Raw genomic sequence first — 17,271 nt, 5'->3', positions numbered from 1 at the left:
GTTTAAATGATACAAATTCATTTTTTGTAATACAGTTGGATGCCCCACGTCTGGCAGGCAAAAAAGAACTTGAGTTTAAAATTTATTTGCCCACCACTGATTGGTTAGGTCTTAACACATTCAACGCCATGTTAAAATCACGCAAGGCAATTTCTATAGACTTCCTTGCTTAAGTTAGGTAAGGTTATTGTTTTATTTATCATCCTACCCTTATGTTGGACTTTTGCCTAAATGAAACATACCTGTTCTGCTGTATACGATTTTCTTCCTAAAAATCGGTCTTTATTCATACTTCCTTTAGTGATTGGTGTAATAGATTTTTAAAAAAATAAAATCCTTTTTTATTAAATTAATTTTTCTGCGTTCGTTCCTCATGTGTTTTTGACAAAATAAAACATCTCCTTAAAAGCGTTAGTTTGTCGATAGCATTACTCACACCGAGAAGGGGGGAGAGAGAGAGGGAGAAGTAGCAGCGAATGAATGGCCAAAAAGTTGCGCCTTGTTGAAAGGCAAGATGTCTGCTGTACGATGATTAAGACAGGTGCGATCTCGCCAAGGGTTAGGAACGGTAGCAACCAAAAAATGCAAAACAAGAACAGAACGACGTAGAACGAAACATGGTACAATTTGGTAAAAACAATTAGGCTTTAAGAGGGTGGTTAGAAATAGCGCATACCGTAAAAGATACGAATCTGGTCCCGCGCACGTGCGTGTGATTGTTAAGCGGTATATCACCTGTGTGTGTTGTCACTCATGCAATTTTGACCCGAATTAAGTAAGAGAACAGATAGACTCTCAGTACGTACTAAGCAGACACGTTTTATAAACAACTATGTAAAAAACAGCAACCTCCTGCGTAAAGGATTGTCCTATACGAAGTCCCCCCGCTCGCAATTGTTCCCCGTACATTGTTATAGATAATGTTCTATGTAGTGACCGTTCGATGAGAAGCAAAACATGAAAAACACATCTTTTCTTTCCGCCCTCTATCAACCGTACAGAAATGCATAGAATCATCTTTTTTGTCTTTGTTCGAACGGAGAATCAATAGCATCCTAAGGGACACACCGGAACAACCCACTCAGAGGGGGAAATGTACATCAAGGGACAACCATTAGCCGCACATGTCTCTACGATGGTTGTATCGTAGGGTGTAATTGTGGAAATCGCCAACAGAATCGATCACTTGAATAAAAAATGTCTTCAATAAAACTTTAAACATAAAAACAACTCTTATAGACAGAGTGCGTCCTACACCACTGAGAAGCGTACATGGCTGCGGGGGTTACAGCTTCCCCAATAAAGGTGACACTTTACTGTTCGAAGTGCCGTGTGACACTTGCGTACGGTAGAGATCGATTAAACGGTCCGCTTCACGCCAACCACTAGCAACCGCACCCTGCACGGTTGAGTAGAACTGTGGATGGGATGCTTCTCCGGCGAATTGTACGGTCGGTACGTGGTCCCATGCATCTAACAGTGGTTCTGCCAACTTTGCTGCAGTTGCTCGCATTGCATCCGATTTCATTGAACGACTGCTGTACGAACCCCGGAAGTGTGGATTACTATACCAGCGACTACGCGAAAACCAGCGTGGAGTATTCGGCACCGAAAAATGTGGCAGAAATTTACGCAACAAGTACATCAACCCATCGATTACGGCCGGTTCGGGTAGTGCTTCCATTACACGCGCATCCTGGCCGTAGATCCACGCAACCAGCAACCGTTCGGTGCGATCCGGCACGAAGAAGGCGCACACACTCTCCAACCATTGGCGATCGTCGAGTCGTAGCTGTTCGAGATCGTTTGCTTCCCACAGCAAACCGAACCCATGCCAGCTGCTATCCTGTGGCCAGAACGGTTCTTCAAACTCCAGAAACATCTTGTCGATCGTACCGATGTAGAGGCCTTCGATCGCGTTACGCTTCGGATCGGGCAGCGGTGGGTCGAACCAGAGCGTGTGCATGTCCTGCAGTACCCCGAGTGATACGGTCAGTATGAGGTGGTTGGCTCTAAATGTGGCACCGTTGGTACACGTTACAGAAACCCGATGGTCCGGATTTTCTGGACGACTTCTTGACCGTGCATTCCATTGAATCGACTTAACGACATGATTGAACTTTGTGTACTCTTCTACCATTATAGGTGCGCCGTTCTGTTCAGGAAGTTTTCGCTGTGAAGGAGAATTGGATATTAGACTTATCTTGGAGGAACACGAATCACCTTACCATGAGCAAATCAAGCAGTGTATGAAAGCCTCGATTTTTCCAATTAATCAGAAACTCATCCTGGTTGTCTTCGAACTCCAGCAAACCAGCTCCGGACACCTCGTGCAGCGTATCGGTGGCATTGTACGTGTTGTGATACTTGATAAAGAACTGATACAACTGGTAACAAGTGTGCTGATCGATCCCGACAAACTTTTCAGCGCGTACAGCATCATAGAACCTGCCACAAGGAAGATGTGATGTCTACAATCTCAAGATTCGCTGTTAACTCTAATGGTTCTTTAAGAACTGAAGATACTGAAGAACTGATTCGTTGAAAGCTTTAGAAAGTTAAGATGAAGAAATAGGTCTTACACTTTATCGTAGTATGCTCCAAGCGATCCAGAGAATGTTTGCAAAGAGTTTACATCCTCCAGTAAAGTGTACAAGGTGTCGATCACCAGATCGGATGCTTCCTTTGGAACCGGTTCGCCATTAGATTTGTAATACAAATCATTCTCCTTATGTTGCTCTATCTCGATCAGCCCATACTGCGAAGCCATATCGTAGATGAAATTGTTTTCCTTTCCGTGCACCCTTGGACGAGAAGGAATGGAAGGAAACGGGCAATTTAAGTGCATCAAGATTGTTTCTTTCCATGCACACAACTTCACCGTTACCATTGAGCGCCATAGTCCAGCACGTTTGTGCCTCGCCGCATGGAATGAATGCGTCCTCCGATACGGTTTTCTGCTTCCAGGATTGTTAGATTCCGGAATCCTCGCTCAAGCAGCCGAGTTGCAGCCGCTATTCCAGCTCCACCGGCACCCACAATAAGCACGCTTGCTTCAAATTTACTCATCACAACGACCGCTTAGACACCTGGTAACACTATTGTGCCGCGAACAAGTGAATAAGATGTGTTTCAGGCACGATTATGAAGCGTGATAGATATGAGCGTATCATGCCTACGATAAGATTGGCACACTGAAATAGGGATTGATAAATGTATCAAACCAGAGGTGGATGTGATAATGGTTCTCCTCACAGCACAAATCGGAGCTATTTTCCGATCGAAATGATGGTTACCTTGGCAACAAACAGAGTTGAGTGAACACGGCACGTTTGTTTTGTCGCCGGCTGTCAAGAAACACCTGTTGAAGGTTTCGGCTAGTGTCAAACAGCTTCCGGCGAAATTCAAATGAAATTGAAAGTTGGTGCATCGTTCGGCAAGAGAATCGAAAATACGAATAACTAGAAAAGTTGTTTGCTTAATTCAGTGTTTTTTTTATTGTTTTGTGTGCTAGCGTTTACATTCCACGTTGCATTAAATCGGATGAATTCGGTACTCCTTCTCAGCTGTAGTAGTTGATCAATCGATTTGCCTCACGGAACCCACTATCGATGGCACCATGGACGGTGGAGTAGTGTATCGGATTGGTAGCTTCGCCGGCAAACAGCAGAACGGGCTCATTGGCTGCATTTTTAACCGGTTTTCCAAGAGATCGCGCCCCCGTATTCAAGTTCTCGGTTGTTATTGAACGGCTCGAATAGGAACCGCGGTACAGACGATCCGATGACCATTTGGATCTGCAAGATAAACGAGAAGGAACGCAATTAGCACTGGTAAGTGTGGATTTCGTTGGGTCGCAGATTGACGACTCGCGCCTAAATGTATGCATGATGCAGTTGAATTCCAAACAGAAAACGTTCAAAACTCCGCGATACCGAACCATGGTTTGTTTGTACCTACCTTAAAAGTCCCAAAATGTTGCCAAATTTCAAATTTTTGCCAAATATTTTAAGCAAATGCAGAATGCCATCCTTGATCGGCGCATCCCGCAGATACTCGGCCCGACGTCCTTCGGCCCCATTCATCCAGGCCATCAGCACATTCGGTTGGTTGTCGATGCGGAAGAAGGTGGAAACAGCTTCGGCCCAGGCGTTCGGTGACTGACGCAGCGCGTTCAGATCCGATTTGTACCAGAGCAGATGGACGGTGTTGGGGAAATCATCCGGTATGGGCGCATCGAACAGAACGAATATTTTGTTAACCGTGCCAAAGTACAGCCCTGTGATGGCCTGCTGGTTCACGGTTGGCAGTGCAGGCGTAAACATTGTACGGAAGTTCTCTTTCAGCACGCCCAACGACACCGTCACGATGACATTGTCGGCCTCGTAGGTGGTACCATCTTGTGCCTTAACAATCACATCACCATCTGCCGATCCTTTCCATTGGATGTTGGACACGAATTTGTTATAGGCGATGAGATTAGTGATCGGAACCGGTGTAAGCGTTTTGTTGGTTGTTCCTGGATAATTACCCTGTAGAGAGGCGTTGGACAATTTGCTTTGATTGTGTGTCGAGCATTGAGGGGAAACAAAACCTTACCGAAACAATGTCCAGAATGGTGGAGAATCCTTTCTTTCCATTCCATGCAATGTCCTGGTTGCCGGCCGGTTCTACGTAGCTATCGGTTTCGCTAGCTGCCACCTCGTACCAGGAATCGTAAGCGGTATAGCCACGCTCGTAGTTGTGATAGTACACTAAGAACTGTTCCGCCAATTCACGGCTGATGTCCTTAAACGCTGGTGTGGCCAACTTTTTCCAATATTCTTGCGTAAAGTATTCACCCAAACTTCCGTCGAACGTGTCCCTGCCTGGTGACTCAATAATTCCTTCCGCCATGGTTTGCAATCGGTCCGCCACTGCTGCCGGTACCTGTACCCCACTCGAACGGATCAGTGCGGCATCCTCATCCGCAATGATGGAGGACTTCAGCAGCCCGGGATAGACCGATGCCAGCTGGTACACTACGTTGCCCTGTTCCCCGTGGCACCATTGGGCACCCAACTCTACAATACCACCACCGAACGGAGTCGTACGGATACGGCCACCGAATCGATGTGACGCTTCCAGAATAGTGATGTTCTTGAAGCCCTTTTGGTATAGACGACTAGCGGCGGCAATACCGGCAGCACCCGCACCAACAATAACTATACGAGGATTCTCCGCTCCATTCACCGTGACGACGTCGGCCAGGACGGCAAGATAGACGAATAATCCTATCAGCGATGTAGACCACTTCATATTGATGGAGTTCCGATCGTACAGAATCCGGACACACACTGTTCGTGACGCGTTGTGTGTTCTAGCCAACACGCGAATGGTGCTCTATTGCGGTTGGTGGGCCATATTTAAACGATTTCGGACGAACTTGGAGACACAATGAGCTGTTTGTTGTATTAAAAATTAGTTTGCTCTGTGAAGAATACGGTATGTTTTCTGAAGAATCCACGTGCCTGTTAGCAGCAACACACCCACTTCTTATCACTTGATAAGTGCTATACAACAGATCCGGTACATTTGGCTTAGATCAATGTTTAATCCTATACTGTTGCAGCGTTTATTACGTCAACACTGTACAAATGATTCAGTTCTTGCTCCGTTTTGTGGTGCTTTATCGTACCTTTGATGAGTAACTGATCACAGGGACCTTGATTAACACTGCAAGAGTTCTCTAATCTGGCTGTTTATTCAGTTTTTTTGTAGAATAATTTTCAAGCAATTTATAATGCGTTAGCACAATCGACTATCCAAGAAGTAAACACTGTGTGAGTCATAGTATTTTACAAGTGTAAATTCAAATTGTTGAGCTAGATACTTATTTACTTTCAGAACACATAAACCATAGCTACCGAGTTCATATGAGAGCCTTTTGTAAAGGTGTGCCATTACTTTTTGACTGACTATGTGAGGACCTATAGAGGTATTTTACAGAGTATTCAAGTAGTTGAGAATTTGGACGCGGCGACCATTGATTGATGTCATCAAAAAATCTCGTAAAAATAATTATTACAGCTCACTGATACAGCTTGAGCAAACGGTCAGCTTCACGAAATCCGCTCTCGATGGCGCCATGAACCGTGGAGTATTGGAAGCGGCTGGTAGCTTCTCCGGCAAACAATACCACAGGTTTGTTAGTGGCATCTGTCAAAGGCGTGGAAAGATATTTCGCTCCAGTGCCCAACTTTTCCGTCGTCATCGATCGACTAGAGTAAGATCCCCGGAACAGACGATTCGATGACCATTTGGACCTAAGAAGAGGATGGGATAAGTGTATTAAATGCGTATCGATTCCACTTTTCCTTCGTTACATACCTTAGTACACCTTGCACGTTACCGAAATTAAGATTCCCGACAAAAATACTCAACAGATGCACTAAACCTGCCTGGATGACATCATCCGGTAGTAGTTCTGCCTCACGACCTTCGATCCCATTCAACCAAGCGGCTAGCACGTTTGGTTGATGATCGACGCGAAATAAGGTGGACACTGCCTCTGTCCATGCGTGTTTGGAACGCCTTAAGGCTTCCAGGTCGGACTTGTACCAAAGCAGGGACAGCGAGGTGGAAAGTTCTTCCGGAATGGGCTTGTCGAACAGAAGATATATTTTGTTGACCGTTCCGAAGTAAATTCCGGTGATGGCCTGTTGGTTGATGACGGGTAGCGCTGGTGTGAACATTGCCTGATGGTTCTCTTTGAGTACACCTAGTGGAACAGTTACAACCACATGCTCAGCTTCGTATTGGGAACCGTCATCGGTGGTAACGCGAACTTGCTGATTCGATGTTCCATCCCACTGAATGTTAGACACAAATTTGTCGAACGTAACGAGCTGGTTCAAGGGCACCGGTGTCGTCGGGGTTGTATTCATTGCTGCCAGATAATTGCCCTGTTTGTGATGGGTGAAGTGGTTTTCATGAGTTTTGTAATAAAAAAAACCCCTGAAATCTAAATCTGTCCCGGATCAACACACTTACTGACACAATATCGAGGATGATAGAATACCCTTTCTCGCTGTTCCAAGCGATCGTCGGATTTCCTTCCGCTTCTTGGTATTTGTCAGTTTCGTTGGCAGCAACCTCGAACCACGTATCGTAGGCCGCATATCCGCGCTCGTAGTTGTGATAGAACACCAGAAACTGTTCGGCTAGCTCTCGATCTATGTCACTAAATTCGTTATCTGATTGCAAAGTTTGCCAGTACCTTTCCGTAAAGAAGTCACCCAAACTGCCCGCGAAATCCTCCCGTTCGACCGACGTAATGATCTCATTAGCCATAGTTGAGACCTTTAAAACAGTGCTTTCATCGATACGTACACCATTGGAACGTACCAAGGTAGCACCGTCGGTAACGATGGATGGTTCGAGTAAACCGGGATACGCTGAGGCCAACTCGTACACCACGTTGCCTTTCTCACCATGGCACCACTGTGCGCCAAGTTCTACAACTCCACCGGCGAAGGGAGTTGTAGCGACACGTCCACCGATGCGGTGCGATGCCTCCAGTATGGTGATGTTTTTCAGGCCTCGCTGATAGAGACGACTCGCCGCCGCTATACCGGCAGCGCCGGCACCGATTACGATTATTCGTGGGTTCTCCGCACTATTTACCGTGCTAACAGTGATGATCGCTAGCAAATAAACGATCATACCACCGACAGCAGTGTGGAATTTCATGATGGAGGTCGTTTTTTGTTAGCAGATCTGATAAGCGATTTAGTGCTGGAATTAGACATTCAAAAGGCATTTGCTTAGATTGGGTTAACAACAAGATAAATGGAATGGAATATGTATACTTCAATTGTATCTGTATTGCACAGCTTTATTAAAAGCCTTTGCTTACTGGAACGAATTAAAAGTACACGAACCGTATGGTGCTACGGATTAGACTTCTGCGCTCCGGCGATTGTGCTGATAAACTGATGCCCTGCTGCTAGAATTTGCCAATCAAACTAGAATAATCAGTCATTTACAGGGTTGTTTGTAAAACTTGGAATGGGGTTTCTTGACAAAATTGATCCAGTTGAAAAATATGTTCCATCGTAGGAAGTACGAGTAATTAAATCATATTGCGTTTTCTTTCATAATGATAAAACGATATGAAGTTCGTCATTTGTTCCAAGATTTAGTATAGAATTTGTCATCGCACCGTGAACCCTGCAAATTAGTTGCTCAAGTCACGAACTGAGCTACACTCGAGGAGCAGTTTGAAATTTGAATTTCATCATAACGACGCACGTGCAAAGATTTTCTTTTCGGGTTTTTAACAGCCTATTAGTTTTCTCGCTTGTTTTTACGTTAAACATGGGAACTTCGAATGAAGAATTTGAATGTATGAGCTAAAAACAACTAATATTAATAAATACATAAAAAAACATGAATTTATGTATTATGGTATGAATTTATATCCGTTAAATTTAATTTTCATCTTAATTCATACCTAGACTACGAATTGGCTTAAGATTAATTTTAAATAATACAAAAAAAGTAGTTAAATCGTTTTACAAATACCGTTTTTGCATCAACAAGTGGTTGAGAGGCCATTCGCCTTCCAGAGTGTGCGTGAAAGAGAAAACAAGAGAATTGAGCTATTTTTCAAATGCCGAACATAACGGCACGCACACAAAGAAACAACGGGAGCAAACGGTACGCGGCGTGAGAGCGATTGTTGACGATTTTCATCTCCCAAAACGATGTTGTGCTCTTCGCCTGCTTCGATGGGGAACGCATGTTGAAAAGAAAAGGAAGTCCATCTCCAACAGTCAACGCGAACGGACGTGCGGCGTGTGCGTGCCTACTACGACCCGGTACGAACGACGGTAGTTTTGACGCATTTTCCAATCCGGTTGGGTGCCGAATCGTTGGTGTGTATATTAAGCAGTGGTTAAACATGTAAAATGGATTTAATACACATGTGTAATTGATCATAAAGTGCGCAAAAAACACGATCACATTTGAGATGAGATCGATCAGAGATCGTGCATAAGCGAGAAGGAATGAGAAGAGATCGATAGTTTGAAAATTAGTAAACGTGCCAGTTGTTTGCTGCTGTGAGTTGCAAGTGGTTTTTTTTGTTTCCTGTATTCTCGTACACCAGGCGACGGTGTGCGTTTAATGGACATTTACAAAACAGCTCATGCGACACAGCACGTACTTACACACACCTGAAGCTTAAGCCGGACGCCTCGAGGCTCCAAACCTGCGGGCCTCTGAGCGTGTGCTTTGTCTCGTTTCCGCAACGCTAGGCAAAAGCCTTTCGGTTTTACCTTTCCCCCCTGTGGTAAAACGTGTCACTCTTCCATTTCCCACTCGCTCTTTCTCGTTGTGTGCGCGTGTTTTTTTTATTCGATCTCTTTAAACCGCGATCGTGTAGTGTGTGTCTGTCGCCCTCGTGTAGTTGTGTGGGTGTAATTTTGGTTTATTTTTTGTCGAGTGTGTTTCGGGCTTTGTTTCGTAGCTTCGCGCAAAGGGAAAAAGGATCCTTTTCTTTAAATTGAACGAAGCAATCTTAGCGTTTCTTCATGTGTGTGTGTGCACATCAATGATGTAGTGTGATGCGGCAGGTGATTCTCAGAAGAAAGAAAGGTTCCATTGCAAAGTGTGTGTGCGTGTGTAAAGTGCGTGCGGGAGCAAATTTATTTTCTGTCTCCTTTTCTCTACCATTTCTTTTCGTTCGTTTTATCTTTTTCTCTTTTTTTTGCAATGCAACCTTTTACCGCAGAATGCACCGTGGTGTGTTGCGTTAAAAAAGTGTGGTCGCGTTATTGAATGAGCACGTGTGTGTTTGTGTGTGTTTGCGTCGCACTCGGTCGGTGCAGTGTGCCACTGAAGTAAAAAGTGATGGTAATTTTAGCAACGAATGCACCAAATCTAAACAGCCCGATCGATTCCTGGCGGAAAGTTGGCACGGTTGGCGCCATCCGCGTGTTGATTTGGCCTTTACGGCGGCTGCAGTGAATGATCGTCTGCTTGGTGCAAAACGGTACCGGCAACACGGAGTAGCACCGAAAAGGGGCGAAGCCGATGAAGCTGGGTTGTGATTCATGCGTTTAGTCGTCCACCACCGCGCCATAGCCTTCACACCAGCGAAGATCGTACCGTCCCGATCCGAACCGGTGATTCATTCCACAGTAGATCTCGTGGCTGCCGCTTTCAGTCATCATCTTCTTGGTGAAACAATCACTAATTCATCACTATACGGCTTGCGGTGTGGCCGGGCAGTGTTTTCTTGAATAGGATTAGTGTGGAACAAATACTATGACATGGGATCGTGCACGAGACGACACTTCCTGTTGTCAATATGCATCCTGCAATTGGTAAGTTTATTTTAAAAGAATATTTTAAACGATTTCAGAATCAATTTTCTTAACGGCGCCGGTCTTCACACGACAGGACCGGTCCAAAATCCTATCCAGACCAATGCAGGACTGACTATCCGGCTACCGGTAAAGAAAGTCAAAGAAAGCCAGCAAATGGCAAGCCTACACCTCTTGACATTGTGCTTTATAAGTAAACTTATATTCTTTAAACACTAATTTTATGTTATAATGACAATATGATCAATCACACTTTTTCCATTAAAAGTTCTATTGAAAGGCATTGATTCCACAGTGATAATTATTTTGTTAATTGTTGTATAAGTTGGGCAGACTACTTGAGGGCGCTACTTGAGCGTTACGGAAGAAGCATACATCAGTTGATGTTGAAGTTACTGTTAAACAAAGTTTTGTTTTGTTTTGCATAGTCTAAGTACAATGTTTATATCGCAATTCATCTACTCGAGATTGCATTGATCCAATCTGATTTTTTATGCTGTTTTTTTTATCTACACGCTCCCGTACACCATTAAATGTAATCTGTGTCGGTGAATCGCATTACGTCGCGTCAAGCTGCACGATCATCTTTGATCTAGATGAGTTTTTAATCGTTTTCGTTTAAGAACCGTTTTTTGCTATTAGTGAATGGTTTTCGTTTTTTTATACAACGCACATTGAACTGAAATCTTCAAGTTAAATAAACATTTTCGCTTTTTTATTGTGCTATGAGGCAAATAATTTATAACACCGAGCGTCATGTAAAAAAAAAAACTACACGGAAATATGTCAACTTTTGCCATACCGTTAGCGTAAAGACGTATCTTTTTCGCACGCCTCGGCCGACAGTTAGTGCCTTTCGAACGTAATCCAATTTTATCGTTGGAACGATATTTTTACGCCTCTGTGCACCATTCCAAGACCGGAAGCCATCCGGTGGGGTTCGTCTGCAAAATCTCACACCATTCGATGTGGTTGCGACACTTGACGAGGTTAAAACACTCATTTCCTGTCGCGGTTCTCGATCTTCTTCCTGGCGTCCTTTCGCCACGCTTCCGCCCCCCAACCAACCGCCAATGTGAAGACACTGCTCCTCGAGACCGGTGGGAAAATTCCTTTCCTTGGCGTAGTTTTTCCCCATTTCCTTGGCGATTTAGCCCTGTTTGGGGACGTGGAGAAGAATGTATTTCGCGATACTTCACCTAGCGCTCACTTCGCCGCTTTTTGCAAACGCGATAGGCAGACGACCTTCCGACCGTTACTGGCGGCACTAATAGGCGGAAATTTTTGAACTGCATTGAGTTTTTCGAACCCTGTCGCGTTCCAGCCAAGGAATGGGGACATCCGGGAGGAGAGACCGTACAAAAAAAAAACTATGATGGAGCTACCGAAATGACGGGTCGGCATTCTGGCAGGGAAGGGAATGCAACCAAGCTTAAGCCGGAACAAAGAGATGATGGAGAAGCGGACAGCAAATTCCAGCCGGTTCGAAGGATTTGTGGAACCGTCTTCGCTTGAGAGGTTTCCCGCTCCCGGCACGAATGGAAGATGAAGAGGCGAAGAAAACAGATATTTATTTACATCCTGTCGGTGGCCGACAACGCGCACGAACCTCGATTTCAATATATCCAATAACGCTTTAGCTTGTGCGAAGAAGCAGCAACGATTTCTTTGACCTCGACGCGGACGGTTTTCGTGGCCTACCCTGTGGTAATTCTTCCTTTCCCGCTCCTTTGCGCTTCGCCAAAAACGCTTCACGTCTTGGCGCGTCTTTCTTTCCGCCGTTTAGTACTCCTTATGCTTTATGGTCGTTTCATTAAAATTCATTCATTTGCCTTTTAGCGTGCGCGGCCCGTGTCTGCGGCTGTGACGATCGGGATGGTAGCTCCTTCCCTGGTTTACAGTTTGTGCTCGTTCTTCTCTCGCGGGACTCTATTTATGTTTGGCTTTCCATTTTATCTCTTGTTTTTGAAACCCATTCGGTTCGCGATTCGCTTGCCGTTCTTGTGTCTTGATCGAGTCGGCTCGGACGCTTTGACGCTTCGTTATGCTTCTCCCCGTTTGGTGCCCGATCCGTAGAAAGGCTCGGTAGCACCGGCGTTTGTTTGCGTCCTCCCGCGACCGAACATACTACGACGATGTTGTGTTTATGCTGCCTTCCTATTGGGCCGCTTATAATGGGAAAAGGAAGGCGCAAGCAAGCGTAACATGGTTGTAGCAGCATGTGTTAGCTTAAAGTTGCTGCTTTACTTTGTTTTAAACTACAGCCCATTTGTTCGCGGCGGTAACATGGGCTTTTCGACGGTGGTTGGTGCCCGCAAGGGATATGGGAAAGCAGAAAAGAATTGCATTCGACGTCACGTTTGTTTGGACGCAGAAATGAAATAAATAAACCGAAGCATCGGAGCATCGTTTAACCGTGAAATGTAAGCGATTGTTTATTTTGTTGTTGTTCTTGGTCTGATTAGTTTTTCCCACCATAAACATAGAACTAAAGAGGAGTTTTTTTTTCTCCTGTAAGAGGAGTATTCTGTTGCAGGTGGAATACATGGAATACTTAAGAAATAAAATAAAGATATTTTTGATGGACTGTACAAAATGGGTAAAAGAAAGGTTAATCTTTGCATTTTAATAAATTTTTAGAACAATTTTTAATATAAATTAGGCTATTTTTATTTACTGATCTTATCCTATTACGTATTATCAAATCAATTTATTTAGTTGATTCCATAAATAACAATTTGGTTTTCTTTCAAATCTATTGATGTTTTTTTGTCAATGTTCTAGATTTCAGCTTTTAATGACGTTTCTACCAAGAAATCTCATTTATGTTCAAGCGAGTTGTGAGTCTCAATTGTGAGTCCTTACGGCATCTGACGAATCTTGTCAAGTTTAGACTTTCGAGATGATCAGGTAATTCAATGGTCGTGTGAGTGGGCTTTTGGCCGAGTACACTGACGTTTGTGGATCGAATCTCATCTGGCCCGGTACTCTATATCAAGGATTTCGGTTCGGTATTGTGAGTTACTCAAGTCAGCGTCACTCATAATATCAATACTACAATGCACAATGAAATTCTGAAACCTTGCCAACCTCATTGCTCAAACTGCAATATCTGTAGCATCATATATCAACGTAATAAAGGCGAGTCTCCAAATCCAAACCAACATCTCCCCTAGTAAAGAGCATGTCGAAACTGTCCCTAAACGGACAATATCTCTCTCGGCTTAACGTTTCCCCCATGCCTGTTCCATTCTCCTTTTTTGTCGTACAACATCGGCCAAAAGCGTCTAATTCTCGGTTGTTGCACCGGGATGTTATGTCTGCACGTTGTCTGGAGCTTTGAGGATGCACAGTGAACATGCACCGTCCATTTATTGTACGGCGTGGTGCGGTTAGAGTCGCGTTTCCGCTTCCGTCGGGCGCGAACGCCGTCAGGTCCGGTAGTCAAAAGGCGCCGGTTGTCTACTGACGCAATACGACCAACTTTTCAGCGATTCGCCGAGATAAGCGAAATTGGTTCAGTACTGGGCTGGGTTGTTGTGTGATGTCGTTGCATCTCGGAGTATTTCCGGATGCACTCAAAGGATTGGATGATGTTGTGAAGGTATCGAAATGATATTAGACGAGCTTCCTGTGCGTATAGTAACGTTCCAAAGTTTTGATGGGAAAGTTAGACACAAGTAATGTTGACGTTGAGGTTGTGTACGTTTTTTTACTTTCTTTCATTCACATTTTCCAACTCACTGCCTCACAAATTGAATTCTCTGCACAGGAAAACAACCTTGCCGTGGGTTCGCAAACGCATCGAATTAGGGAAAAGCTTTCGGGGTGGGAAAATTATCCAAACAACTACGAACCCGGGACTGTGTTGTTCCGTTAGCATAGTTACAGTTACTACCCCTACGAACCACATCTGGTTCGATTCCGATAAGCAATCTAGCGCCATCAATAGCACGCTACAACACACCGAAATCACCCTTAATCATCTTAGCAATTTGCTGAAGCACCACCTCTCTCAACAAGCACCCAGCGTTGGCAAAGTTGGCCATTCCTGGGCAATACTTTCGGAATGTTATCTGACTGACCTGGTTCCGTTTTTTAGGGTGATTTGTTTTTCGCTTTTTCTTTTCGTTGTCTACATGGAACACGCGGCTCATCAAAACAGACGATCGCTTTGATCGTAAGGAATGGGGTGTTTGTTGCAGTGGTGCGAGCTGATTTTAACCTCGCGTTTTCTTCCGCACTCAGCCACACGAGGCCATTGCCGATAGATTCTATACGATACGGATGTTGCGAATAGGTGTGTCGTTGTACTTCAAAGAGCCAACGCTACACAGTTTCGCGTTCTTTTCTATTAGCCCCTCGAAGGGTGTTATTCAACTGCCGTGTACAGTGAAGTGTGTTGTCGATCGATGATCGGCGGATGGCGATGTTGGATGGATGGTGGTACAGCTCACTAATCGTTCGCTTGCTCAAGGTTGCGCACCCGTTCACGGTTGTCGTCCAGCATAAATCAAAGCATTGTTCGGTGTGTGCTTACGATCGGGCGCGTGTAGGCGTGCATCCGAGCCCCGAGTGTGCATTCGGTCGATATGTAAATGTAAATCAACCGGGAAACGGGCGGGATCGTTCATCCCACGCCCGGGCCATGGCGTCGTGTGTGTCTTAATTGGTGGCACTAGACAAACGATGGGCACAAACATGTAACACCATATTGTGCCAACCCTGGGCCAGAGAAGTTGGGTAGGTTTTTAGTTTTGTAACATTTCCATTCAAAATAAGCCTATGCTCTGTAGTGAGAAAATGAAATCGTGTTATCTTTATTATTGATCTTTTATGGAGTGTTCACCTGTTTATTTTTGGAATCATTCGTTTAACATCTTACCTTATCTAATAATGCCATTAGGTATTTAATGCTTCTTTGATTTCTTCTTAATGCATTTGTTATTTTTTTATTTCTCTACTCTTTTTCTGATTTTATTTGTTGTTCAGTTTATTCGTTCATTTATCTTATTACGTTTTTATTCACTTACAATGGCTTATTTCCTCTTTTTTTGTATTAATTTATTTATTCATTTATTTTGTAATGTTTTTCATTTTAAAATTATTACTTTTATATACATTTTCAAAAGCATTCTTTGCCAAACATATGGAGCAAGCAAATCAATAAGCTTCATAGCGCAATATATTATCGGCAATCGGATTTTCCGGCCGGTAACGCTTTAAAGCACTTTTCACAAAGTTATTGATTGGATGCCGCATTGATAAATTTAAAGTAAGAATTTTTGCGACCAATCGTAGGTAAAATTATGTCAGCGATTCCTTCCCAACAACGACAACACCACTTGTGCCTGTCTGCCGTACGCAAACACCGTGACCGAAGGGAGCAAAATACAAAATCGAATCCTCGTTCAAAGGTGGCACGGTGGTTTATAAGCACCACCTGCCCAAAAAGCATGATGTGAAGCTCTCTCGTCTATCCGCTCGTCTGACGTTGATGTCGTTAACGAGTTGTTGTTCAACCGCTCGTGGGGGTGGCTCAACCTGGATCGGGCCCAGGAAGAAACAATAGGCTACCGAGCCGGAATTGCTTTCACTTGACAATTTCTGATGCTCGATCGGGACATAAAGTGCGACGAATTCAATGACATCTGTCTTCGACAGCCATCATCACTAACAACCCTCCTGTTACGTGCAGTCTGTTTGATGGGGGTTTGTTTTTTTTTTATCTTGGTTGATGTTGGATGAATAAAGCTCCATCGAGTTGTTCATCCGTCGATGAGATGTTTTCAAACAGGCCGGTAAAAATAAACCTGCTTATGCTGTGTTTTTCTATAAAGTAAAACAAATTTTGCCTACTTTTGGACAACCTTTAAAGGGAGGCAACATAATCGGGCACAGTAGGTTCCCCTGTTTTGGTAGCACTTCCGGCCGGTGCAAAAGGATGGCATTTTATTGACGTGTTCCCATCGACTGGTGAAAAGCTATTGGAGCGAGAAGCTATTCCTTGAAATTATTTTTCCGAACTTCATGGTTGGGCGCATTTTTCTTCTCTGGCTGTGGGTTAAATTAGTGCTGGAAAAGACGATACAAAGTTTTTTTTTAATGAAAATCGATGAGGTTAATTTATGTTGTATCATTAGTTATGTTACCTGCAATACATACACTATAAATTAAAATAACACATGTATTACTTGTTCGTTCGATAAAATGGACAATTTCATCATTCATTTGTGTAATTCATTCATTCAAAATAAATCGATACTCCTCCATATCGATCGACTGCATATATAGGTGGAACCGTAGCCTAACCTCACCCGAAACAGAGATAAGATAAGATAAGACGATATATTCGTTAAAGCTGGTTTGTCCTGTTTGTTCCCGTGTTTGTGCGATGTTGTTAAAAATGAAGTCACCCACACGCAGGGTTTTTGTTTGTTATCGAAGACTATTGAATGGAGACTTCTATTTTCTAACTGGTGCATTTATGAATAAAAATGTCTGGACAGGGGCGTTTACGTCGGGTAGCGCAGGGAGAGATAATCGAAGTGTCACAAAAAATTGTTACCGCCTGTTGCGTCTGTGCATTGCAGGACGCAATCGAGTGTGTAAATTGTCTTTCGATCGGTTCGGTAGGTATTTGGGGACATGTTACAGCTGTCGGCAGCTAACTGATAGCATGGAGGAAGTTTCAAAAGTTTCAAAGTATTGATCTTGGACCATAAACAGCCCTGATTGATGGAAGATTAATTTTCCGTAAAGAAGTATTTAAGTGTGTATGTGATGGATTAGCTACTGTTTGTAACACTTGCTAGTAGTGCAGAAAATAACCTTCAGCAGTCATATACCATTTCCACAAATGTGTGACGTACCACGCATCACTCGAACTGCTTCCCTACCT

General features: G+C 43.9%; 4 protein-coding genes across 4 annotated transcripts in view; 1 reads left to right on the top strand and 3 right to left on the bottom strand.

Moving 5' to 3' along the window:
• Positions 1-1,285: 1,285 nt before the first annotated feature.
• On the bottom strand, positions 1,286-3,069 carry LOC128713197 (spermine oxidase-like). The gene is made up of 4 exons (XM_053808057.1): positions 2,888-3,069; positions 2,583-2,804; positions 2,229-2,448; positions 1,286-2,173 (listed from the first exon to the last, which is right to left on the bottom strand). The coding sequence occupies exons 1-4, from the start codon at positions 3,067-3,069 to the stop codon at positions 1,286-1,288; spliced, it is 1,512 nt and encodes a 503-aa protein (XP_053664032.1).
• A 493-nt stretch (positions 3,070-3,562) lies between these two features.
• Positions 3,563-5,298, bottom strand: LOC128714145 (peroxisomal N(1)-acetyl-spermine/spermidine oxidase-like). The gene is made up of 3 exons (XM_053809019.1): positions 4,600-5,298; positions 3,961-4,532; positions 3,563-3,797 (listed from the first exon to the last, which is right to left on the bottom strand). The coding sequence occupies exons 1-3, from the start codon at positions 5,296-5,298 to the stop codon at positions 3,563-3,565; spliced, it is 1,506 nt and encodes a 501-aa protein (XP_053664994.1).
• Positions 5,299-6,070: 772 nt separating this feature from the next.
• Positions 6,071-7,731, bottom strand: LOC128714240 (spermine oxidase-like). The gene is made up of 3 exons (XM_053809115.1): positions 7,033-7,731; positions 6,370-6,944; positions 6,071-6,305 (listed from the first exon to the last, which is right to left on the bottom strand). The coding sequence occupies exons 1-3, from the start codon at positions 7,729-7,731 to the stop codon at positions 6,071-6,073; spliced, it is 1,509 nt and encodes a 502-aa protein (XP_053665090.1).
• A 2,585-nt stretch (positions 7,732-10,316) lies between these two features.
• Positions 10,317-17,271, top strand: part of LOC128711641 (homeobox protein 5-like) — a 39,437-nt gene continuing 32,482 nt past the window's right edge. Inside the window, exon 1 of the mRNA XM_053806524.1 lies at positions 10,317-10,370. Within this exon, the coding sequence (XP_053662499.1) occupies positions 10,317-10,370 (54 nt within the window). The remainder of the gene's footprint in view (positions 10,371-17,271) is intronic.

This window comes from Anopheles marshallii, chromosome 3, assembly GCF_943734725.1.
Source record: "Anopheles marshallii chromosome 3, idAnoMarsDA_429_01, whole genome shotgun sequence".
Taxonomy (NCBI): Eukaryota; Metazoa; Arthropoda; class Insecta; order Diptera; family Culicidae; genus Anopheles; species Anopheles marshallii.
Note: the sequence above shows the minus strand (reverse complement) of the source record. Positions and strands in the feature narration are given on the sequence as shown.

Bases quoted from the DNA above. Each gene is read 5' to 3' on its own strand.
- LOC128713197 (XM_053808057.1), bottom strand. From the start codon at position 3,069: ATGAGTAAATTTGAAGCAAGCGTGCTTATTGTGGGTGCCGGTGGAGCT. The intron at 2,805-2,887 runs GTAACGGTGAAG...TTCTCGTCCAAG, and splicing joins CTGGACTATGGCGCTCAATG to GGTGCACGGAAAGGAAAACA. The intron at 2,174-2,228 runs GTAAGGTGATTC...TCTCCTTCACAG, and splicing joins CACTGCTTGATTTGCTCATG to CGAAAACTTCCTGAACAGAA.
- LOC128714145 (XM_053809019.1), bottom strand. From the start codon at position 5,298: ATGAAGTGGTCTACATCGCTGATAGGATTATTCGTCTATCTTGCCGTC. The intron at 4,533-4,599 runs GTAAGGTTTTGT...GCCTCTCTACAG, and splicing joins CCATTCTGGACATTGTTTCG to GGTAATTATCCAGGAACAAC. The intron at 3,798-3,960 runs GTAGGTACAAAC...TTTATCTTGCAG, and splicing joins AACATTTTGGGACTTTTAAG to ATCCAAATGGTCATCGGATC.
- LOC128714240 (XM_053809115.1), bottom strand. From the start codon at position 7,731: ATGAAATTCCACACTGCTGTCGGTGGTATGATCGTTTATTTGCTAGCG. The intron at 6,945-7,032 runs GTAAGTGTGTTG...CATCACAAACAG, and splicing joins TCATCCTCGATATTGTGTCA to GGCAATTATCTGGCAGCAAT. The intron at 6,306-6,369 runs GTATGTAACGAA...TCCTCTTCTTAG, and splicing joins AACGTGCAAGGTGTACTAAG to GTCCAAATGGTCATCGAATC.